General features: G+C 39.7%; 1 protein-coding gene across 26 annotated transcripts in view; it reads right to left on the bottom strand.

Moving 5' to 3' along the window:
* Positions 1–26,792, bottom strand: part of nbeaa (neurobeachin a) — a 1,045,297-nt gene that overhangs the window by 382,013 nt on the left and 636,492 nt on the right. For all 26 annotated transcript variants that reach the window (XM_069891655.1, XM_069891654.1, XM_069891651.1 and 23 more), the window contains 2 exons: positions 17,856–17,920; positions 12,891–12,999 (listed from right to left, as the gene is read on the bottom strand). In XM_069891655.1, the coding sequence (XP_069747756.1) occupies positions 12,891–12,999; positions 17,856–17,920 (174 nt within the window). The remainder of the gene's footprint in view (positions 1–12,890; positions 13,000–17,855; positions 17,921–26,792) is intronic.

Raw genomic sequence — 26,792 nt, 5'->3', positions numbered from 1 at the left:
GAAAGCCCCATTTGGAAGACAGCCTGATCAAAGGCGCTGTGGTTCATACAAGAGGAGAGGACTGACTATCTAATGTTTCATTTGGAATAAGCAAAACAAAAAGGAACTCTGTGGTGACCTGAAAGAAAGAGGTTATCATCTGGAGAACCCTGAGGGGGAACGTTTCTTTGGCAAGACACTGAAGTGGCTTATTTTAAAAAAAGAATCAATTGTGTATGTCAGCGTACAACAAAACTCTCTGAAAACTGACAAGAATCTTCCTGAGCGGTAACCATTTAGCTTTCAAGCTCAAAAGCCTGGTGAACTTTATAAATGTTAAATTGTGTGCACAGTATAAGAATTGTCTGCAACCAATGAACTTGGAGGAATGAGAAGTGAGATTGGACTGTAAATCAAATAACTTTTCTGAACTTACACACACATTACATACATGTGCACTTAGAATTTGAAGGGGGTTAAGTTAGGTTAAGTAAGTCAATAGAGTTAAGTTAAAGTGTAATTCTATTTTCATGTTTAAAGATAATTAAAAGCAACTTTTGTTTAAGTAACCATTTGTCGGTGAATATTTATTGCTGCTGGGTTTTGGGGTCCTCTGGGTTCTTTTCTCTTTACTTTACACCATTCTCTAACTACTTTCCTCAATCCTCCTATCCCTGAATCAGTTCTCCTTCACTGGCAACTCACTAGCAATCTCCTCCAATTCTATCCCAGACCTACAGCCTCAAGCCAACACTTTATTGCACCCTGCAGTCAAGTCTCTTTCCTTCTCTTCACTGGGCTTACCTCCTCCTCCTATCCATCTGGCCCTTTGCTCACCACCATTGTCCCTCATTCCCACCTGTTGCGGGGGATATTAGAATGGTTATGGATAAATAAGAGATAGATTGTGGGCATATACTGTAGGTCACTTCACAAATAGTAAAGATGACTCATTTAAAATGCAAGGGCTTTGCTGAGGCTAGTCATTGAGACACGGATTGGCTATGCAGTAGCAATGAAGAATGCTGATCTATTGTGTATGAGCAATAAAGCCCAGGCTCAGAAGTACTTGATAAGATCTTTCAAAGATTGGATTTCGAGCCTTGGGAGAGGTTTTTGGTTTTTACAAGCAGAGAGAGGGAAAAACAAACAGGATTCTTCTCTCAGTGAGAGAAAGAGAGAAGTGAGTTCTACATTAGGAGTCGAGGCTGAAAAATGGCAAGCTTGTTGAAAAACTCCATTTTGAAGATGGGTTATGAGTTCTGAGTTCAGCCTGTTCAAAAACTTTGTAGTCCTTACAAGAGGAAATGGCTGGCTAGAGTGTTTCTCCTGAAATAAGGGAACCAAGAGGAACACTGTGGTGACCTGGAAGAGGAGGTTATCATTTAGAAAACCCATGATGGGACAAGTTTTTTTGGCAAGACATTGAAGTGAATGATTGGAGGAAATCAGTTTGTGTGTGTCCAACGAGCAACAACTATCTGTCTGAAACCAACAAGAACCTTCCTGAATGGTAACCATTTAACTTTAACCACCAGAGCCTGATGAAGATTCATAAATGTTAAATTCTGTGCACAGTATAAAAATTGCCTGATACTTGTGAAATTGGAGAAGTGAGAAGTGAATGATTGGACTGTGAAACAAAGAACTTTCCTGAACATATACACATTACATATACATGCACTTAGAATTAGAAGGGGGTTAAGTTAATAGTAATAAGTTAAAGTTTGATCGTGTTTTTATGTTTAAAGAAAATTAAAAGCAACTTTTGTTTAAGTAAACATTGTCTTGGTGAATTTCTATTGGTGCTGGGTTTTGGAGTCCTCTGGGCTCGTAACACATCACTCTTCTGAACTGCTCTCCAGTCCCAACTAAAATTACTGAGCAGTATGCAGGAGAGCAAGTAACAGAACCATTGGCTCAGTAGTCAGATACAATGGCAAGGAGTACTGGTATGTGCAGTCGTGTGTGGAAAGAAGCAGAGAAGGAGTACTGACTGGAGGGAGACTCCCTCTCTTTCTTTCCCCATCTGTTCCTCTCTTTTTAAGCACTCAACAGTCAGCCGGGATCTAACTGGGACTCAAAATACCATTCCCCAAAAGATCAGTCTCAAAAAACTAGAAATTTACTGGCTAGGATTTTAGTTAACCACTATGATTGTCTTTAAATGCATGGGGCCTCCAGCACTGTTCTGAAACCCGCAAGGCCCCCACCCCCACACTCTGGTGATGTACCTCAACCTATCAGGCCTGTATTCCTTTTAAAATCATGAGATTTCAGTCTCCTGTGGTCTCTTAAAATCCACGTCTCCATCTGTATGCTGTCCCTAAAGTCATGGGTCTCTGCTTCCCAAGCTTGCATTCTGAGATGGTTGCATTGCCTTACTGTCTCAGCATGAACTAAATTATGCAAGTTACATTATGTCCTGAATAATGGAAACATAAACCAAATTATTTCATTCAGATTCAATCTCAGATTTTCATCTCATAACCACTCAAGTAATTTACATGTTTTTAACTCCTGGATAGATAGGAAGAGAAAACAAAAACATCCACAAGGAAGATAAACAACAATAAAAATTGCACTGCTTCTCCCAAAATTGCTTAGCCATGTCGCAATGGCAAAAGGTCTCCATCTTTTACCTTAACTTTGGCAATGGATGAAGTTAAAATCAGAAGTCTGCCACATAATGAAAGAACATTAAATACTCCCTCAACTTGAATGGAATTTTTTTTTGAAGTTTACTCATTTCTTAAACTATTACTATGTCTGTTGAAGAATTTTATGAAACCATGTTGGTTTATTTTTGACATATAGGCTCCTACTGATAGAAACATCTGAACTTACATTATATATTAGGTAAGACAGATTTGAGAAAGCATTGTTTGGGAATAATGCTAATGTCCAGAATTGAATTTGCTAACAGACAGTGCAAGATAATTGAATCTGTCCATTTTATATCAAGTTCTGTCAGTTTCTGCATGTCATAATTTTGTTTGAATAAAAGATCATTCAATCCAATAGAATCACAGGTTACAAATTGATACACATATTTGCTATTTAACCACTTTAAGCAAACCAAACTGCACCCAAGTACAGACTGATCATGACCAAAGTTTATCTCACTTCTAAAATCTTTCATTTAACACCTAATTGTAAAGTTTCAGCAAGCCTCTTCAATTTGACAAGTGCTTGCTGACAAAATTCTGACATATGAAGCAAAGATTATGTTTATCTTTAGTGACAACTGCCAGCTCTATGTTATGCATTTTATTGGTCAAGGGAAAGATCATAAGAGCTGGGGCATCAAGCTGTAAGCTGAAGGAAGCTGTTGTGACCAGATAAGAACTTCAAAACTGACATACCAAATGCTCCTTTCATCCACAAGGTGCATCATGAGCATCTTTAACAAAGTAATAAAAGTGATTTAGAGATGAGCAAAAGTAGCAATTTGTTAAGATCTTTGCAACCCATAGCAATAGCATGGTGCATTAATATATGTTCTTAGAAATTGCTTTCATTTATATCAAAATATGTAAAATAATGAAGTAACTAATGTTGGAATGCACACCAATAAAAGATAAAGGAATTAATTTTATTTTGTGTTCATATGAATCCAGGAAAAATATTAATTTCAGAAAATGCACAGTAGGTTTGGTAATGATTTTTAATTTGTGGTTCCCACTCTGGAAACATACTGCTGTGCCAAATTGTCATTTTAACCACTATTCCAACATTTAGAAACTTTCTATAGACAAGCATTTACAGTTGTTTTCACTCTAAACCTCACGTTAGTCATTCATTCTAGCTGCACCATCTGTGTAGATAATAAGAGGGAAGGTAAATTAATTTATTAAAATTTGATCTTCCAAAGATGGTGGCGCTGCTGCAATAGCAGTGCTGCCACTGGCGCGGACCTGTGAGAGTGGGGAATGGAGACAATACTCCTCTGGAGGTCCTATTGTCTGATCATGATGTTAATGGCTCAATACAAGCTTTAAACACTGTAAAAGGGGCCAACTGTTTTTTTAAAATATCTTGAAAACCAGAGGTCTGTGCTCAAGATAATGGCACCCATACTTGACAGTGCACCAAGAGGGGTTGCGGGCTCCATGGAATCAACAGACCAAAAGATCACCAGAAGCAGAAGAACAGCTCCCAGTGATAAGGAGAAGCCTGGGAGTGGATGCACAGGAAAGGTGACCTTGACAGTGAACTAGCAAGGAGCTCAGCAGCTGAAGGAACTATGAAAGCTGCGGGATGCTGATGTCTGGTGGCTGGAGTATTAAAAACAGGCTGCGGGCTGCTGGAAATTGCTTTGTGAAAACCAGGTATCGAGACCAGGATTGAAAAGTTTGCTGAGGGCAAGAAAGGCTCCCAAAGGGACTTTGTGCACTGACAGCTTCCTTATTGTATTGGAGGTTGGGATTTGGGAGACAAAAAGAAGAATTTAGTATATTATTACATTTTGTGCATTGGTTCCGGACAATAAAGGAATCTTGAACTTTGAAAGGCTATTTGGGGCCCCTAATAATGGCGAGTAAGGATGTATAAGTGCAAGTTCTTGAGGTCACAGGTGTAGGTACCAAGGACGGTTGGTGGGAAGGGATGAGTGGACGAGACAGTCATGGAGGGAGTAATGCTTATGGAAAATGGAGAGAGGATGGGAGGGGTGGGATGTTCCTCATCATCATCAACATTTTATGTTTTAACACTTCTGAGAAATAACTTGCCAAGTCAAAGGCATCATATAAATACATTTCATTGCTGTTTGGCATTAATTCTGCAAACACATGTACAAGAAATAATTAAAACAATGACATCATGCTTTGAGTTTGTTTAAACACACCATTGCTGTATTTTCAATTAACATTCATTACGTTACAGAAGAAAAATAGTGATGAAAAGTGACTGTAGTTAATATGATCAACAGTAAACTGACTATGTCTCATTCCTTCTACTTCATACTCGACAATTCCCTCTGGCAATGAACACCTGGATAGCAAAGATGTACACATCAGGATGACCTTTGTAGACAATCGACACAGTCAACCCTTCAAAACTGATCAGCAAGCTCCAAGACCTGAGCCTCAATACCACACTGTGAATTTAGATCCTGGATTTTCTCACCTCAAGACCAGAATCAGTGAGGATTGCTAAGAACATCTCCTCCATAATCTCCATAAGTACTAGAGCACCACAGTGTTGTGCTCTTAGCCCCTTGCTCTACTCATTTTACATTATGACTGTGTAGCTCGGTGTGACATAACACCCCCTGCAAATTTGTATAAAAGGGGGAGATGAGTCAGCGTACAGGAGGGAGATTGAAAATTTAGCTGAATGGTGTACTAACACCCTCACACTTAATGTTACTAACCAGGAAGCTGATTGTAGACTTCAGGATGGGAAAACCAGTGATCACTGAAGGATCAGAGTAGAGAGGGTGAGCAAATTTAAATTCCTGGGAGTCATTATTTTGGATGACCTTTCCTAGACACAATACACTAATATAATTGTGGAAAAAAAGCATGTCTGCGCCTCTACTTTCTCAGGAGTTTGAGGATGTTTAGTATGATATAGAAAGCCTTCATAAACTTTACCAGATGTGTAGTGGAAAATGTGCTGACCGTCTACATCACAGCCTGGTATGGGGGCACCAATACCTCAAAGAGGAAAGCCCAGCACATCATAGTATATCAGGCAAAAATCTCCCCACTAACGAGAAAATGTACATGGAAGGCTGCCATCAGAGAGCAGCAGCAATCATCAAAGATCAATATCACCGAGGACATGCTCTGTTCGAACTGCTGCCTTCACTTTCTGACTGTAAGAGGCACTTCAGGCAATTTCTGCTGATGGAAGATCTGTCTGTCTTATAGCAGACTAAAGCAAATTCTGTGTAATATTGCACTGTTTTCATTACAGGACAATAAGGGATCTTGAATGTCAGTAAAGAGGTGTAAGTGCCACAAGACTCAGACCACCAGGATTAAGAACAGTTGCTATCCCTCCACCAATCAGAGACTAATTTAAGGACACTTTCTTTGAACATTGATTTTCTGTTTGCAGTTTGTCTGCACTTCCTTCTTGCTTACATTTCTCTCTTTTGTCTATGTATCTTTTCTTGAGAATAGTTTTATTATGCACTACTGATAAGTAGAAATTCTTACCCTCAGGTCAAAGGATCTCAGGGTTGTATGCAATATCATATATGTACTCTGACAATAAATCTGAACTTTGAATGACAAAGTTTCTACACAACCCCTAAAACTGCACTAAAAACATAGTCTTCTGTTCCAAAACATCTCTCCCAAGTGGATCAGTATGTATGCAATTCACAAAAATGCCAGAGAAACTCAGCAGACACGCAGCATCTATTAGAAGTGAAGGGTAAACAAAGTTTTTGGCCTGAGCCCTTCGTCAAGGTATGAGCAAAAAGCAGGTAGGTTTTTCAATAAAAAGGTAGGGGGGTAGTGAGATGAATGAGCAGGGGGAGGAATTAAGGCTCTCTAGTAAGACGTGGATATGGGTGGAAGAGTAGGAGAAAACTATTTCTCTATTCAGAGGGAAGGGAAGTGGGTGAGGAGCTAGAGGAAGGGAGACAGAGGGATAGGGAAAGAGAGAGTCTCAAGGGAGGGGTTTATCAGAAACTGGAAAAATTGATGTTCATGCCTTCTGGTTGGAGAGTGCCCAAACAGAATATTAGGTGTTGCTCCTCCAATTTGCAGGAAGCCTCCATTTGACAGTGCTCAAGGCCATTGTTAGACATGACAGTGTGGGAATGTTGTGTGGAATTAAAATGGTTGGCCACTGGGAGATCTCTTTATTGCAGTGGACAGAGCGATTCTGCTCAATGATGCAATCTCTCTGTCTGTGTCCAGTCTCTCCAATGTGGAGGAGGCCACAAGGAGCACCGGAAGCAGTACATGACCCGTGCAGATACACAAGTGAAATGTGGCTTTATTTGGAGGAGATGTTGGCACAAGTGTCGCATTTTTTGCAGTCACAGGGCTAAGTACCAAGAGAATGATAAATGGGAAGGGATGAGTTGTCAAGGGAGCCCTGAAGGGAACAGTCCCTACGGAAAGCGGAGATGGGAAGAGAAGGCAAGACATGTCTGGTGGGGGGATCACATTGTAGTTGGCAGAAATTATGGAGGATAATATCTAGATGTGGGCGTTAGTGTGGTTTGGTAGATGAGGATAAGGGGAGACCTGTCCTTGTTGAATCAAGAGGCAAAAGGAGCCAGTGCAGTGGTGAAGGAAATAGAGGAGTTGCAAATAAGGGTTAAGTTGATGGCAGTTATTGTAAAAGGACATCCCAGATGTTCTGGGAGGGAAGACCTCATCCTGAGACCAGATGTGATGGAGGTACAGGAATTGAGAGGAAGGAATAGAATCTTTACAGGGGACAGGTGTGAAGAGATGTAGTCAAAGTAACTAGGAGTTGATCAATTTTGGAGAAAATATCTGGAGACAAATTGTCACCCGAGATGGAGACAGAGAGATCAAAAAAGAGGAGAGTGTTGCCAGAGATGGGCCCAAGTGAATTTGAGGTGAGGGTGAACATTAGCAGCAAAATGGATGAAGTTGATGAGCTCAGCATGAGTGCAGGAGGGCATAGTAATATAGTTATCGATGTAGCAGATGAAGAGTTCATGAGCCTTGCCTGTGCAGGCTTGTAGCATGGATTGCACCACATACCCCACAAAAATGTGAGGATTGCTAGAACATATATGCGGGTATCCATGGCTACCCATTTGACTTGGAGAATGTGGAATGAGCTAAGGGAAAATATATTGTGGGAGAGAACAAGTTCTGCCAGATGGAGGAGTGTGATGGGGAACTGGTTGATAGAGAAACAAAGGGCTTTGAGACCTTTGAGAACTGGAAGTTTTTGAAATGATGAAGGGGATAAGAACTAACATAGTTGTAGGTAGGAATGGACTGGATCAGGGCAGGCAAAATGGAGTTGAGGTAAGATGATACCTGTGCAGTGGGCTAGGAGCACATGGAAATAATCGGTCTCCCAGGACAATTGGTTTGTAGATCTTAGGTAAGAGAAAGAACCAAGCAGTGCAGAGTTGGGAAACAATGAGGTTAAAGGCTGTGGGAGGGAGATGGCTGGAAGTGATGTGGTCAGTGATGGTGCATGAGATGAATGCTTGATCTTTCTTGGCGTAGTTCTGTTCAAAGAGTAAGAAGACGTGACTGTGAGTTGTCATCTGACTTCGGCAAGGTCAAGGTCAATGCGCCAGATGACAACAGCATCACGCTTGTTTATGGGTTTGATAGTGAGGTTGGAATTAGTGCAGAGAAAGTGGAGGGCATTATGTTCCAAGGAAGGAGGTGTGAAATTAGAGTAAGAGAGGGGAGCAGTGGTCGAGAAAGTTGATGTCTCAGCAGTAGTTGGAAATAAAAAGATAAAGTCTTGGTAAAAGGCCAGAACAGGGTATCCAAGAAGATGAAGAAGGCTTTGGGGGGGGGGGGGGGGGTGGGGGGAAGAAGGAGTCTTCAGTCAAAAGGGGTGGAGAATCTTGGTTGAAGAAGTTGGCATGGAAGAGTTTGGCATGCTCACCTCATTGAGGTTAGGCGAAGGGGGACAGATGTGAGGCCTCTACTGAGAATAGAGCATTTTGTTTCATAGAGTAGAAGGTCAGAGGGGAGAGTAAAAATCCAGCCAGGGAAAGAATAGGGTGTCAGAAGGAGGAAGGGAGGGTGTCATAAGGAATAAGGGAGGGTGTCAGAGGGAGGTGGAGAGCTGTGGAGGACAGGGGGGGAAAGAGGAGTGTTTGTGAGGGTCAGCAGGGTAGGGTGGTGGGGAGAAAGGGGAAGCTCAAAGGAGCAGATGGGGGGGTTGAGGAGTAGGGAAGGATGTGAAGAGTAGGGAGAGGGAAGGATAATGAGTGGTGGTGGGGGATGTGACAGTGGGATCCAGCAGTGGAGGCATCCAAGGTATCTGCCTTGAGAAGGACAAGGTCAGGACGGGAAGTAGCGATGGAGTCAGTGACGATGCTGGAACAGGGGTGGGCAGGACCAGGCTAAGTACCACTATCTGAAATGATGATATGGTACGAGTCGAAGGAGCTGGGGCCTCCGGCTTGCGGGCGGCCAGTGCCAGACTTAGCAGCTGAAATGTAGGTGGCTCCAACATGTGGATAGCCAGGGTTGAGTTCAGCAGTGTAAGCACTGGGTTCTGCAGCTTGTGCATGGGTGGGGTTAGCAGCGGAGGTGTCAGGGTAAAAACAGTAATAAAATTCTACAGATAGGAAGCACCCGCAGTAAAATAGTTTATGGCTGGTGAGGTAACATGGTGGGAAGGGAAGAAGAGGCAGTGATGATAGAATGAAATGGGCTTCAACTCTTTTCCTTAAAATTTTAAGGATCACCTCGCAAACAGCAATTCATACACGGCTGCTCTTCATCGACTACAGCTCAGCCTTCAATACCTTATTCCCTTAGTGCTGGTCAAGAAGCTACAAACTCTAGGCCTCTGCACACTCCCCCTCTGAAACTGGATCCTTGACTTTCTCATCAGAAGACCACAGTCAGTACGAATTGGAAACAACATCTCCTCCTTACTGATTATCAACACAGGCGCACCCCAAGGATATGTGCTTAGCCCAATGGTCTACTCATTATGCACCCATGATTGTGTGGCAAGGCACAATTCCAATGCCATCTACAAATTTGCTGATTACACCACAGATGTTGGCAGAAACACAAACGGTAATGAGTAAGCATACAGGAGAGAGATAGATTAACTTTTTGAATGGTGTCACACCAACAAACTTGCGCTCAATGTTAGCAAAAACTAGGAGATGATGGTGGACTTCAGGAGGAAGTCAGGGGAAAAGGACCCAGTCCTCATTGAGGGCTCAGTAGTAGAGAGGGTCAAGAACTTTAAATTCCTGGGTGCCAACATCTTCAAGAATCACGAAGAAGGTTCGCCAATGGCTATACTTTGTGAGGTTTGAGGAGATTAGGTATGTCACCGAAGACTCTCGAAAACTTCTACAGGTGCACCATAGAGAACATTCTGGCTGTTTGCATCTATGTTTGGTATGGAGGTGACAAATCTCAGGACAAGAAAAAAAACTCCAGAGGCCTGAGACATCACAGGCACCAGACTTCACTCCATCAAGGGCATCTACATGAGATGGCATCTTAAAAAAGCAGCCTCTATCCTCAAAGACCCCACTACCCAAGTCATGCCCTTTTCGCTCTGCTACCATCAGTTGGGGGTGGAGGTATAGGAGCCTAAAGGTGAGCACTCAGTGGCACAGGACAGCTTCTTCCCCGCTGCCATCAGATTCCGGAATAATCAACAAACCAAAGACACTGCCTTACTATTCGTGTACAATTATATTTATTTTTTTATATTTATTGTTGTAAGATGGTTTATAATATGAATGTTTGCACTGTGATACTGCTGCAAAACACTGAATTCTGTGACTTGTTCAGGACAATAAATTCGATTCTGATATTATGGTGAAATCTATCTAATGCCCCAAGCCATTTACCATGTTAACAAAGCAAGCTGATCTCCATTACAATACATGGCAGCTTCACAAATGTCTGTACAATGGTTCTTAGCGTGATCATGTGCCTCTTCATATAATGCATACATTTTAACAAAAAAGATTCCAGGGAACTTGCAGTCTGCTTGGTTGAACGCTTACTGGCTCTGTTACAAGGACATTGATTTGAAATGATAACCATTATGTCTGTCTAAACCCAAAACATTACTGCTGCTTCATTTATTATGTATGACCCACTGAATATTTTCTAGTACTTTCTATTTGAATGTAAAATTTCCAGAATCTGAAACATTGTTTCTTTTTCTCTGAACTTCCTCGTGTCAGAAACAATAATGAAGACAGCATTAGGTCAGCGTTCTTTCACATACATAAATTCAAATGAGAGCTTTTATATATTACAATTCCGAATATCCAAAATCCTCATTTATCTGATTTTTTTTTTTAACCAGAAGTGACATCTGTTCACCTCCGAAGAAAGTTTGGATAAATGAAGATATCCAAAACAATCAGAAATCCTAATTTAGCCAAAATTTTTTCAGAACCAAACTGACTTCACAGGTTGAAAAAAAACTTCACCCGACATGAAATTAGAAGGACAATTGTCCTAGTTTCAAGTAACTCCCTCCCCTCTCTCTTTCCATATCTTCTTTACCTTCCCCTAGTGACATTTTTTTCCAACTCTCCCTCTCAAACTGCGTACACCTGTCCCAGCCCCAAGTGGTCGGAAGAATCCTTTGTCCTAGTGTCATCAAGGAAATCAGCCTCCCGGGCAGGAGTGGGACCTCGGGCTCAGTGGCAATTTCTCCCTCATTCCTCTCCCTTCCCTCCCCCCTCCCTCTCCCCTTACTTTCCTCTCTATTTCCTTCTCTCACTCCCCTCCCCTTTCCTCTTTCCCCTTCCCTCCCTCCTTCCTGCGCACACCAGAGCTTCCGACACTGACATTGAACCCTTTCCTTGCCCTCCACACATGCATACTGGATGTACGACAGAAGTTCTGGTGTCGGCCAAGGAAAGAATTCTGAGTCAGGCATCAGGAGTTCTGGTAACACTGTGAAACCATGGCATCTGTGGCAGATACCATGGTCTCATAGTTCAAAAATATGCAGTGTGGGAAGACCATAGGATCAGGACGCTGGCGGCTGAAAATGGGGAGGAAGTTGTCGCTCCCCCTGCTTCCCCCCCACCCCACACTACACCCCTGCTCAGACTCGCGGGCAGGAGCTGGACATCAGGCTCCCAGGCAGGAGCGGGACTTCATTGGGGAGGTATGGGTGATCAGTTCGGAGGGGAAGTTGCACAGGCAAAGACTAGCTCTGTGAAGGGTCCAACATCAAGAACCAGGAAGTGAAACCGGAACAGCCCTGTTGGAACGAGGTCATGGGGAGACAGGAACCTGTCCATCCGCCAGTGAGTGTTCCACTGACCTGGGAAGCCTCTCCAGGAATTGGTGGCAGCAGTGGGGATATGTTGGGGATCGACGGTGGTGGATGGCTGGGAGGTCTCGGTGGTTAGCAGTGGCATTGGGGATGTATCGGGGATCAGCCATAGCCAGAATTTTATGGTGAGAATTAACCATTATTTTGATGCTTATAAAGCTTTCCCTTGTTGTTTCAACACTGTTACAAATGATTTGCTTTTGCAACTACGCTTTTTAAAAAATGACCAGTTTTCTGAAAAAAAAAACATAAAGAGACCATTTCAGATAAATCAGAGTTGTGCTGTACTGTAAGTGATCAGACATTATTAATTTTTAGCTGCAAGTTTTTGGTCAGGTAACTCTAGACCTACAATTTAAAATACATTAATATAAAATTTACAATACAAGTTGTGTAATGTTAATATTTTAAAACTTGATACAGTATATCATTTAGAATTTATTTACATTTTGATTAATAAAACAAACATATTGCAATTAATGGCTGTATTCAATCCTAATATTTCAATCCTTTGCATACAATTGGATTTAAAAGGTTTAGAATGTTGTATATACAATGGTAGCCATCCACAGTCACAGAAGCAATATCCAAGGTAGTTGTTTGCCTTTGTCAGTTTATGCAAACATATTTTGAAAGCAAATATTGTATTATTCTAAATAATGTAGGAATATAAAATAATACTTGAAAAAATAAACTGTCACACCTTGGAAATATTAGGATTTCTCAGAGCCATTAATGGCAAATTGAAAATAAACACTAATGTTATATTGAGTTTGGAAATAGGTAATATTACATAATTTGTCAGTTATTTTGGCCAATATTTTTAGATCAGGTTTCAATTATTAACCCAATTAAAAATCTGCTACTTATGCAAAAATGATTTTATGCTTTGAATTTCAATTTCTACAACTATTTACCAAAAGCAGAAAACATACCTCAAATTCTGCATGCTTGTGAACATCTTCTGCTCTCTGTCTGTTCAGAATGAACTCTGCCTCATTAGCCACTCTAACTATGTGGTCCTTCATTGCATGGCACAGCAACCTTTAAAAAAAAGCATCAAATCTTTTTTTTTGTTTACTATGTTTTACAAATGCTTTTTGGCTTGATTAATGGAAATAAATTTTACACATTGCTGCTTCAAACTCAAGTAACTTCGCAGAAAAATTCATAAACTTCCCAATATTATTTTGCACAGTGGCAATGATGCAGATCTGTAACTAAACAGCAGTTACAAGTGTTATGAAATTAACTTAGCAAGAACAAACATAAATGATCTAAATTAACTTTCACCTCAGATTTTTTTTTTAAGATTGCTGAATAACAACTTAGTCATCCCCAAAGAAGAAAAAAAGACCTATGTTTTAAAATCAGCATTTCTTTGAAGTGTTTCAGATTATAGATATGTTTTTGGGAGATATATTGGGGCAGGTTTTTTTTTTATTGTAGGACACATACAAACACTTTAAAATAGATCTAACTAAAAATAGTGGAGCTCCGCTCATGTTAGACAGGTCGGCGCCAAGAGCCTTTGCAAAAGCTTTGGAGAGTGCCCAAGAGACTTCACTAATGGATTGTTTACAAAAGGGCAACAGATGAAAGAGCTCATCAGAGCCACAGGCTGTCTGGAGTGGAACTTGCTGTTCTAAGAGGGTCTTGTGGTTTTGCAAGCAGAGAGAGTAAAACAGGATTTTTCTCTGAGAGAGAGAGAGAGAGAGGGAGGGAGAGAAAATTCAGTTCTGCAGTTTTACAGTCAGCAGCAGACCTGGGACTGGAACAGAACAAGCTGGGAAGCTAGTGGAAAAACCCCATTTGTAAGATGGGTTCAGCCTGGTCAAAGCCCATGTAGTTCATGCAAGAGGAGAGGATTGGCTGCCTAATGTTTCACTTGAAATAAGAGAAACAAAAAGGAACTCTGTGGTGACCTGAAAGAAAGAGGTTATCATCTGAAAAACCCTGATAGGGCAAGTTTCTTCGGCAAGACACAGAAGTGGCTGGTTACAAGGAATCATTTGTAGGTGTCCAGCGAACAACAAATCTCTCTCTGAAAACCAACAAGAAACTTCCTGAGCAATAACCATTTACCTTTCAAGCATCAGAGCCTGGTGAAATTCAGAAATGTTAAATTCTGTGCACAGTATAAGAATTTCCTGCAACCAGTGAACTTGGAGGAATGAGAAATGAGATTGGGCTGTGAATCAAAGAACTTTCCAGAACTTACATACATATTACATAGAATTAGAAGGGTGTTAAGTTAGGTTAGTTACGCCAATAATGATGTTAAAGTGTGATTCTGTTTTCATGTTTAAAGATAATTAAAAGTAACTTTTGTTTAAGTAACCATTTGTCTTGGTGAATATCTATTACTGCTGGGTTTTGGGGTCCTCTGGACTCTGAACAGAAGTAACAATAGATCACAGAAGCTTTAATTTAAAATTTTTTTTTAGGCTGACAGCATGGTAACAGGCCATTTCATCCCATGAACCCATGCCATCTAATTACACCTAATTGACCCACAACTCAATACATTTGAATAGTGGGAGGAAATTGGAGCACCCGGAGGAAACCCTCGCAGATACAGGGATAACATGCAAAGTCCTTACAGATAATGACGAATTCGAACCCCGATCGCAGATGCTATAATAGTGTTGCACTGACTGTGCCACTAGTTTTCGAATTAAAGGCAATTGAGTTATGTTGTTACTTTACTGTAACTCAATGATAAACAGCCAAAAGAATGTTGACTAATAGCTAAATACAGTATGTATCAAAAATCATATGCTAGAACACTGAGTTCCAATAATCTGTACAGGAATCAACTAAAACTATAGATTGTTTTGACAAGATATGGACCCCATTCATGGACTATTATCATAATTTGATTACTTAGGCAGGGGATTTTCTATCCAATGTCTGAGAGCTGTTTCTCAATTATTTACAATGTATTTGTTGGTGTCCGTGTTTCGTGGAAGGGGTTAGATTTGTATGGGTTTTTTTCTTTTTTAATTATGTCTTATTTTAATTTTTTTATACAACTAGAAGACATTGGTCTAATTAAATAATTACAATGTATATCTCAATATTAGAATATGAGGTGAAATTCTCAAAGATTTTTCACTTTTTTCGAGAAATATATAAGACAATGTATAATTTAAATATGACTCATATTCTGTATTGCATTATAGAAAAGCTATATAATTAATTAATATCTAAACAATAAAAACATAAAATTTCTCTTTATCAATTTATTAAAATTATTTTTAAAAGGAAGAAAACTGAAGATAGTTAGAATATACCTATAGAACTAGTGGGAATTATGGCATTAGGTTACAAGGTTGAATTACAAGATTAAAGACATTGATTAGTAGTGTTAGATGTGAACAGGTTTGGCTCTGTAACCTGAGGAAGAGAGAGGAATAATGAAGAGTAAATGCAATGGCTTATAATGGATGGGGAGCAGGGGAAACATCTGCTAAAGCCAACGTGGTGAAATTAAGTTAGACATGGAACATATCTGGGTCAACTGTTAGGTTTCACCCACTCTCGCAGATACAAAATTTGTCTTTAGTACTTGTTAATTTAAGAGACTTCAGTAAACCGAAAACTCACTTCCATATGTACAAATTTGATTTCATGAGCAATTGACTTGTGAGTGGTCTTTGTCTGATGAAAACCTTAATTGTTTGTTTAAGAAAATCCAATTTGATAATATGCAATGCATCATTTGCTAAGTCTCTGTTCATCCAACAATCTTTTAATAATCTCTCTCTAACTTTATTCTCAAAAAGAAAAACAGTCCTATATAAGGAGAATGTGTAATTAAATGCACTTTGTTCTAATTACAAAGGTGTTTTAAAAAAATTTCTGCAATGATCTTCTTTATAATTTCTGGCCATTCTATAGTGTACTTAAACTCAGCAATTCATTAATAGTTTATGTTCTGTTAATTATAGGCAACTGCACAATTAAATTCTTAACTGATGATGAATAACCACGATTTAGATGCTTTCCTGGTGTTTAGAATTGCCAGTTTCTTCAATTCATCTTAAAAGATAAATACACCAAAATATTATTCAAGCGAATAATTTTAAAATATTGTTACAAGCCCAGAGGACTCATAAACCCAACAGCAATAGATATCCATCAAGTTACTTAAACAAAAGTTGTTTTTAATTATCTTTAAACATGAAAACAGAATCACACTTTAACTTATCACAATTGACTTAACTAACTTAACCCCTTCTAATTCTAAGCGCATGTGTATGTGTAAGTTCAGAAAAGTTCTTTGGTTAACTGTCAAATCTCACTTCTCATTCTTCCAAGTTCACTGGTTGCAGGCAATTTTTATACTATGCACAGAATTTAACATTTATAAAGTTCACCAGGCTTTGGTGCTTGAAAGGTAAATGATTACCACTCAGGAAGGTTCTTGTCGGTTTTCAGAGAGAGATTTGTTGTTTCAGGAATCCACAACTGATTTACTTCCATCAGCCAATTCAGTGTCTGATGACGAAACTTGCCCCTTCAGGATTCTGCAGATGATAACCTCTTTCTGTCAGGACAACACAAAGTTCCTTTTTTTTCTCTTATTCCAAGTGAAACATTAGACAGCCAGTCCTCTCCTCTTGCATGAACCATCAAGGGCTTTGACCAGGCCAAACCAAGAACTCACAACCCATCTTTCAAATGGGACTTTCCACAAGCTTGCCAGCTTGTCCTGTTCCAGTCCCAGCTGCTGTTGTTGGTTGTAACACTGTAGAACTGATGTGTGTGTGTGTGTGTGTGTGTGTGTGTGTGTGTGTGTGTGTGTGTGTGTGTGTGTGTGTGTGTGTGTGTCTCACACACAGAGAGAAAGCCTGTTTGATTAGCTTGCAAAACCTCATGACCCTCTTGGAACATCTCCAGACAATCTGAGCCTCCAACAAGATCTTTTATCTGTTGCCTTTTGTAAACAACAATTCATTAGTGAAGTCTCTTGCGCACTCTCCAAAACTCTTACAAAGGCTGTGGGGCCGATATGTCTAGCATTAGTAGCATTAGCAGAGCTCCAGTATTTCAAATAAAATCGGTTTTAAAGTGTTTGTATGTGACCTACACTAACAAACATTTCCCAATTTATCTCCCGAAAACATATACTCTGTCACAATTATCAGTTTTTGAGAGGTTAAATATAAAAATGTTACAACAATAAAGTCCTTTAATTTCCCCAGTTTTCAATGTCAATAGTAGCAGTTGCTATAGTTTTATTAAATGCATATTTACAAATTTTAAATGTATGACTTTTTTTTCTATTGTTCCTAGAAAAGAGCAGTTAAAAATGAACAAATAAATATCTTGGCAAAATGTAACAATTTTCAAACTATTTCTTTTCACCTTTGTCCATTTCTCATTCCATTTATGCAGAAGCTCAATTAAGAATATATTCTAAGCAACAAAAAAGTCATAATGGATTTAAATTTATAATAGTTAATAAAATCTTAGTCAACCCAAACATGATATAGTATCTTCTACCAAACTACGTTGCTTTAATAAATCAAGAAATCTCAGCTATAAATACATGATACATATTCCTTTTAACAGATGGAGTAGCAGATGAATTTACATGTAAAACTCCCTTTATCCTTTAAATGATACTTCCCTACTGTTTCATTAGTTGTCGACAAACATGTATCAATATTGATTGGATATCTCAGTGTTTTGTGGAAATTTAAATATTACATCCTATGGTGATGAATTTTCTTGGATATTGCTAATATCTTTGAGACTATTTTAAACTCAATAATTGAATTGTCTAATTCCTCCATAATATTCAATGGAAATTGTCAAAAAGATGAATTTTCTTTCAAACTCCAGATCTTTTAAGGCTGCAAGTTTAGTTAAACAGCATAAAATTTTGTTACCTTCCTTCATTAATGAGTTCAATAAATGCCAGTCCTGCATTCTTCTGAATAGAATTCTGCCATTCCTAAAAAAGATCAGACATAGTATTACTTCATAATGGCTACAAAAATCATAGAAAGTTATTTCACAGAATGAGCCCAATTGTCTTCAAAGTGGCCATGTAAGCAACCCTTGTGTCCTCTGGCTTTTAGTTTCTTGATTACATCACTGAAATTCATGTATATTAAATCGAATGTGCAACTCACACTGACATCCATCACTTTCTTAGAAAATTAGTTAGTCAGATACATTAATGAATACATGTTAAACATGATTAATACACACATTTCTAATGTTCATTTATGCAGTTGTCCTGAGGTTTTTACAGAAGTTCTTGCAGCATTGATACCAGGTAACCAGACTACAGTTACTTATTCCATCCCATTTTCTTTTTTTAAGTACCATACCATGTAAAAAATCTGCCAGTCTGCTGGCACAAATGGCTCAAAGAAATATTTTGATAATGGAGTTCCCATTGCCTTTTTTTGCTTCTTTTAAGATCCCAAAATGAATTTCTCTCAAATCATTCATTTTTAAAAATATTTCTCTCTTGAAATCAATGATTTTACATTTGTTTCTTCTGTGAACCACATGCAAATTATGCATTCGGAATGCACTGAAACATTTATGTTAAAACTGTATTGTAAGATTTATTTCCTTCATTCTACAACTCAATAAGTATTGTAAGATTTGTTATTTCTACATTTTAAGATCTCTGAGAGTCTCCAAATTAACTGCTCCAATTGCAGTTTAATAGAAAATATTTTTTAAAACTTTGTGTTTCAGATTGAAATATTGTAAAAAAAATTCTGATGCCTTGTAAGACATAAATATATATTTTTTTAATTATAAAACACAAATTAACAACTTGCATTTACAGAAAATTACATAACACATAACTATTTCAATGGCTGGGGTTACTGACACTAAATTGAGCCAATATTTAGGAAAAAAACTATCCAAAAGAATTGGGAATTCTCAAGTCAGACAAGTAGAAGTTACACGGTGAAGAATAATGTAACTACAAATGTAAGAATTTTGAAACTTCTGCTGTGATATACAATTGTCATCAATGCATATTAAAAATGAAGAAAATTGTAAAGAAAAATGACATTTTCTAACAGTGCAATACCCAAAGGTGTCAGCAAGTCACACAGCATTCATCAGAAGTAAAGAGTAACCAATGATTTGAGCCTGAGCCCTTTGTCAAGATATCAGCAAAACAGGTAGATGCTTGAATAAAAAGATGGAGGGGGGAGGTGAGTGGAAAGGAGGGAGGAAGGGACAGGGGGTGGAGCACAGGGTAACAGGTAAGAGGTCATAAGTGGATACAGGTGTGAGGGTAGAAGAGAAAAAAAAGCCGAGAAGTGATAAGGGGAGAGGGCAATGCTTTGAAAGGAAAGGAAAGAGAAAGGGGTAGAGACCTGGAGGAAAGATGAAATGGTAAGGAAGGAGAGACACTTGAGGGAGGGGTTTCTAACCATGGTTAGTTGGCAAATTAAATAACAATAATTGTGTTGGAGAGTATAGAAATGAAAAATGTGTAATGATAATTGTGGTTATGAAGGGAGGCAGAAGCTGTGGGAAGAGTAAAGAGTTCTGATGTGATGCAAGAGAATGATAAGCTCCTCTCCACAATTAGCTGGAGTAAATTGCAAATCTAAGACTTCGGCAGATAACCTTGAATTGGAGAGATCAGATTGATAAATTTTAAACCACTCAATGAATGGAGAACATGCATTGTGCTTGTCTTTTCAGAATGTGGACCTCAGTTATATTCAAAGAGGATGCAATTTGGTTTGGGATACTTTAGTGACATAGTAATGAAGGATCTTTTGAAAGTTTCTGGAAAGATGGACACAGGTTTGAGAGACAATTTCAAATTTACGATTTTTTTTTAGGATGCAGATTCAGCGAACTGGAGCTGAAATGGCATCTCATAATGTAGAGGTGGGTTAATTTGAGTAGGATAATATGAGTCATTTAGTATTTGACTTTAAAGAAACTTGTTTCTTCTTGAAAACCACAAGCTGAATTTTCAGATAATTATATCTCTGATGCACATGGATCTTTTAATGCACCTGTTTGACTGCCTCTGAAGAGTTCTACTTTGATGAATCTTTAATGTTAATAGTTTTGGTTGCTATGATTCCTTTATTAATCATGGAAGAATATGAATAGAATGACCAAGTTATCACAATGTATGTCATTACAATAGATTCAATTCAATACATTTTAAACAATGTGGTATGATTTGTGGTATTCGGATCATAGCAAGAACTTGCTTCCATATCAAGATGTCCTTCACAGCCTACAAAATGCTTTTGACATTAACATGCTTACATTGAATAGTGTATTAAGTACATTTAACATATGATCTGTCAGAATACAAGAATGGCAAAATATGATTGAGTTTCTCAGAATTAGATCTGACACTCTTCATTCATGCCCATTGACAGATGTGGGCTACACAATCCTAAGTGACAGCTGACAAGACTTCTTAAATTGAAACTGAAAAGACCTCAAGCAGATTTACATTGTTTCATATATTTATATTTCAATTAACCTTCATGCAATTTGGAACTAATACTATCCACTAAATAATGGATCAATTCAAAAATAAATTGATAAGAGCAGGCAAGTGTTATTACATGATAGAAGCAAAACAGTGGTGTATTTTAACTTCCTACAAACTACACGTAATTCTATTCAGGACATGTATTAATATAGAATGTAGAGAACTTAATCAGTATGTAAAGATCCCTTCAAGAAACTATCAATTCATCTCTGTTCTGACCAGATTTAAATTTAGGATGACAAAAATTGGAATAAATAGCACTAGCATTTTTTAGACTGCCCTCAACAATCTTCAAAACATAGCTGATAAAACCAGTATAATATGATTTGACACCAGCAAAGCCTCCTTTCAGTTTAGTATTTCTGCCAAAACACTTCCTTGACTTCGCAAAGCTGAATGCACATTCATCAGCAGAAAAAAAAACACCTCCTGACTAGAGCTATTTAAAGGGGATTGATTATGCAGTACTTAGGTTAACGTCTTTTCACCACTAATTCCGCTCAGGTCTTTCTGCCATTTTCTGTCTTTCATTAGACTTCCAGCATCTGTAATACTTCATTTTGGCCACTTTTACATTGATTGCTGGTAAATTTCAACAGGGCTGATGCTCAAATTGTTTAAGTGTTTGTTTCTTTCTTTAATTGCTTTACAGAAATGTGACATGTTCTGATGAACTTGTATACTAACTTCAAGGCTATTGCACAAACCAATTTCTCCAAGATATAGATGCATTATTTAGCATTCCCCTTGGAATACAAACACGAGGTAAGCTTATAATATGAATGAAATATTGAACAGAGTGAGACAAACTACTGGAAGAATCAAGTCGATTTCAAGGTGATTGTGAATTTTTAAATAATGCTTGAAATCTAAAATAAAAACAGAAATGCTGGTAAAACTCAGATTAAATCTCATCTTCTTTTAAATTTTAAAGTTCCAAATCGCCTTGAAATCAACATGCTTCTTCCAGCAGTTTGTCTAGCTTTGTTCAATTTCTCGTGATGAGCTTTCCCAAAAGAGAAATAGTTATTGCTTCATGTCAAAGACCTTTCATCAGAACTGGAAAGAGCTGAGGAAGATAATTTGTCTGTTGTATGATGGAAGTCATTGATATTTCTATTTTTCCTTTTCCATTTCCTCATAACAGTTACTCTTATGCATACAGCATGACAGGTTCTCTGGCAGCCATGCCAACAATTGTGGTGAACCAAAAAATGGTTGGCTACAGGGGTTTTGTTGACAAATACCTGAAGAAAACTGAGGTCCTCCATCAGCCAGCTCCCCACCATGACTACCAGCCCCCCCACATCTCCGTCGGGCACACAAAACTCAAAACGGTCAACCAGTTTACCTATCTCGGCTGCACCATTTCATCGGATGCAAGGATCGACAATGAGATAGACAACAGACTCGCCAAGGCAAATAGCGCCTTTGGAAGACTACACAAAAGAGTCTGGAAAAACAACCAACTGAAAAACCTCACAAAGATAAGCGTATACAGAGCCGTTGTCATACCCACACTCCTGTTCGGCTCCGAATCATGGGTCATCTACCGGCACCACCTACGGCTCCTAGAACGCTTCCACCAGCGTTGTCTCCGCTCTATCCTCAACATCCATTGGAGCGCTTACACCCCTAACGTCGAAGTACTCGAGATGGCAGAGGTCGACAGCATCGAGTCCACGCTGCTGAAGATCCAGCTGCGCTGGATGGGTCACGTCTCCAGAATGGAGGACCATCGCCTTCCCAAGATCCTGTTATATGGCGAGCTCTCCACTGGCCACCGTGACAGAGGTGCACCAAAGAAAAGGTACAAGGACTGCCTAAAGAAATCTCTTGGTGCCTGCCACATTGACCACCGCCAGTGGGCTGATAACGCCTCAAACCGTGCATCTTGGCGCCTCACAGTTTGGCGGGCAGCAACCTCCTTTGAAGAAGACCGCAGAGCCCACCTCACTGACAAAAGGCAAAGGAGGAAAAACCCAACACCCAACCCCAACCAACCAATTTTCCCCTGCAACCGCTGCAACCGTGTCTGCCTGTCCCGCATCGGACTTGTCAGCCACCAACGAGCCTGCAGCTGACGTGGACTTTTTACCCCCTCCATAAATCTTCGTCCGCGAAGCCAAGCCAAAGTTGATGACTCAGATGCACAGCCCTGCATGCTTGTTTAGCACACAAACAAATAAAGTTGTTTAGCATACATACAAATAAAATCATCTGCCACGTGAAACACACTCTGCTAGAGCAAATTATAGTTCTTAGGCCTGTCAAAGCAAAAAGGGTCAAGAATTAGGTCATTTCAAAGCGAGGCATGGGGGGGGGGTGTATGGATTGCAAGTTAAAAGAAAGACACGGCAGAACTTGAAAAGAGAATTATGTCTCAAGACATGGTTTTTGACAGTATTCACCTCAAACAGTAAAAATCCCAGTAGTAGCTAGCTGGTATAGTGGTAGGAGCCATTTTGACAAGAGAGGATGAAGTGCTTTGATGAAACTCCTTGGGTGATATGGGTAAGTAGAAATGAAATAAAATTGAGAGTCAGCAAGGAAGACCCTTATGTCTGCTCCACCATTTACTAAGATCAAGGCTGACATTTTACCTCAACTCCAATTCCCTGCACTGATCACATTTTTTGGATACCCTTACAAAAACCCATCAATATTTGTATTGAACATACTCAATTACAAACCTTCCATGGCTTTCCTGGGTCGGGAAATTTACTATCTGCTGGGTGAAAAAAAATTCTGCTAATCTTCGTCAAAGTTAAAAATACACATGATCGCTTTATTCAAATCATTGTGAAGAGCAGTGGTGCCCCCCTGATCACAGCCTTCCAATCCATTTACTCCTGCAAAATGCTTTATGACCATTAATCAATCCTGACTCAACATATTGCAGCCAACTCATGTGGTCTCATTCGGTTTAATAACCTCCAGCAGGGTTTCTTTTAAGGCCTTCTGAGGGTCCAAAGACACTATATATAGTAAAAACCCCTCATAACCAACATGTAAGGGGATTGATAGATGCCAGATAACTGAATTTTCTAGTTGCTTGAGATTGGATGGATTGGTGAACAAACGGCAAGGAGCGACAATTTTAAACCTATATTTTTTACCTATTTATTTTCTGTGATTTTTTTTTGCCAGCTGCTGAGGCTGCTAGTTGCTTGAATTCCAGATAACAGTGTACACTGGTTTACCATACTTTGCTCAGTTCTACCTCAAATGTTTTAATAGATTTATTCCTTTCATAAATGCACACATACCCAATCCTATTATTATTTGCATGTCTGTTTCAACATTTAAAAAATCTTTATTTAAATAGCAGCAGCTTCCTTTTCTACCTTACAGTGGGGTTGAATTTACTACTTTCCAATCTGTGGAAACTATACTAGAATCAATAATTCTTTCTTAAGACATCCAGTAATGTATCATCTATCTCCAAAGATATTTCTTACAAAAGCATGGATTGCAGATCATTAGAGCTGATGGATTTATTGGTTTCATATGATAATTTTTCCATTTTTTTGTTTACTAATGCACATTTTTTTTCAGCTCCTCTATTCATTCTATAAGTGCTCATTATTTCCAGAGAATTTTTTTTCTTTTAAAGGCACAAAATATTTACCTAAATTCTCCAATTAATGTCTTCTGCCACAATCAGTAAGGAGCCTATATTTTTTTAATAATTATTTCCTTTTTATATATTTTTGGAAGTTATCACAATTTATTTTTATGTGCTTTCCTTAATTACTATTGTTTTCAACTTTCACTTTCAATGTCAATTTCTAACTTATTCTAAAAGTTCCCCAATCTATAGATTTGCAGATCTTTCCTGGTGAAAGTTAAATAGTATAAAACAAAAAGGAAAACAGTTCCATGTCTTTTTGCTCCTTTAGTGTTATGTCCATACATTCCCATCATTGTACATTCTTACATTTATTCTCTATACAATTGCCACTATTGTGGCTCCTTGTCATTACTCTCCCCCCCCCCTCTTTTGTTTTGAAGGGTTTTCCCTCAGTCTCAGCTCTTCAACGCATGGTGATGGAAAGACTCTACTGTGTTCCTTTCCCACTGCACCAAGCCTCAGAACAGGTACACAATCCTTTATCCGGAATCCTTGGGGGACAGTGTGTTCTGAATTTCGGATTTTTATGGATTTCAGAAAGCCCACCCGAATTGTGCTGCTGCATCCACCTCACCCCCTTCCAGTCTCCCGACCCCCTCCCACAACCGCCGGTCGCTCGGCCCCTTCCCCAACCGCCGGCCCCTCGACCCCCTCCCCCAACCACGGTCCATCGGCCACCTGGCAGTCTCCCCCATCCATGGTCCCTCAAGTCGCCTGGCAGTCTCCCCCAACCGCCAGTTCCTCGGCCGCCTCCCCCAACCTCGGTCCCTCAGCCACCAGGCAGTCTCCCCCAACTGCAGTCCCTCGGCCGCCTCCCCCAACCACGGTCCCTTGGCCACCTGGCAGTCTCCCCCAACCGCGGTCCCTCGGTCGCCCAACAGTCTCCCACAATCGCGGTCCCTCGGTTGCCTCCCCCAAACACCGGTCCTTCGACCGTCTCCCCCAACCGCCAGTCCCTCGGCCGCCTCCCCCAACTGCGGTCCCTCAGCCGCCTGGCAGTCTCTCCCAACCGCGGTCCCTCAGCTACATCCCCCAACCACCAGTCCCTCGGCCGCCTCCCCCAACCACCGGTCCCTCGGCCGTCTCCCCCAACCGCCGGTCCCTCAGCCGCCTGGCAGTCTCCCCCAACCACGCTCCCTCGGCCGCCTCCCCCACCACCAGTCCCCACTTGCCAGATTTTGGAGCTTTCCACATTTTAGATGTCTGGATAAATACCTGTATATATGCATTCCACGGATGCTGACTGACCCACTGTGTTCATCCAGCCTTTTGTGTGTTGCTCCATTGACTTGTTCTTTTTGGTGATATTATACTTTGTCTTTAGTCTAATACTATCTATAACTTGTCTTGTGAGCCACAGTTGTACTAATTTTCCTGTCAGGTTTTGTTCCTTAAAAGGGATATATACTTCCTGTAAACTGTATACAAATTCCTTAAATATTTACTTTTGAAATAGAGTTCCCAATCTACCATAGTTAATCTATAAAACAAACTTTGCAGTTTGTCTTAGTTAGTTTTAAGATGCTAGCTTCATGCAAACTGAGCCACTTTCAATCTTTATTAAGATATGTGGCTTGTTGCAGTGAGTGAAGGCTGCATGGTATTGGCTTCAGTGGTTTATATTCATACTGCCTCCTGAATGAGTCTTATTTCTACCAGGTGTTTGGGAAGCCCTTTAGAAATCTCTCCACCTTATCTATCCACCAATGTCTCCCATGCTAAATCAAGAATCCTTCAAGGAAGGATTAAGAATCACTTCCCATAGAGCTAAACCTAACTTCTCCTCATCTGCCACCCAAAAATGCTGGCTGGACATTAATTTCTGAAATAATAATAAAGCAGGATGAATTCACCAGTCACCCACTTGTAGCCAATCGGTGCCTACAAGTCTATCACATAACATAAAAAGGACAGAAAAGTTCTGGAGAAACTCAGCAGGTCCATGGAAGGCAAGTAGTAGTTTTGGCCCGAATCCTTCCTGAGGTGTGCTGCAAAGCCAAGCAGATGCCTGAAGAAGAAAGTAGGGGGTTGAAGGGGATGTGGGAGGAGTACAGGCTAGAAGGCAATAGGTGAATACAGATATACAGATACGAGAAGAAGAGAAAGGAGCTGAGAACTGATTGATGGAGACAGCAGAGGGTTGAGAAAGATACGACCAAAAAACATACACCTGTAGGGGGAGAACGAAATAGGCCATTTTAATATTAACCATAGGAATAATGTGGATCCCTTTGGAAAGAATGCAAAAGAGCTTCACCAGGGAAGTGCCTGGATTAGACTATTAGGTAGATAGAGATTTAACAAAATCTTATTGTTTTCTCATAAGAGTTGAGGACAGATCTGATAGAAGTATACTGTATTAAGTTATGAAAGATAGAGTTGGTAATCAGAGTGTTTTTCCTGGGTTAGAAATGTCAATAACTAGATGGTATAGCTTTGTGGTGAGAGAGGAAACCATTAAAGGAAATGTACAAGACTGTTATTTTTACACAGAGTGTTAGCTGGCTGGATCATTATGCTGGGGATGTGGGGGTAAACTGTGCTGGAAAGATATGATGGCAATGTGAAGAGGTATTTATGCATTTACATAAACCTGCAGGAAATGGATGGATATGGATCATGTGGAGGCAGATGGGATTTGTTTAATTTGGCATTGTGTTCGGCACAGATATTGTGCATTGTAGG

The sequence above is a fragment of the Narcine bancroftii genome, chromosome 7 (assembly GCF_036971445.1).
Source record: "Narcine bancroftii isolate sNarBan1 chromosome 7, sNarBan1.hap1, whole genome shotgun sequence".
In the NCBI taxonomy this organism is placed as follows: Eukaryota; Metazoa; Chordata; class Chondrichthyes; order Torpediniformes; family Narcinidae; genus Narcine; species Narcine bancroftii.
This window is presented reverse-complemented; position numbering and strand designations above follow the sequence as displayed.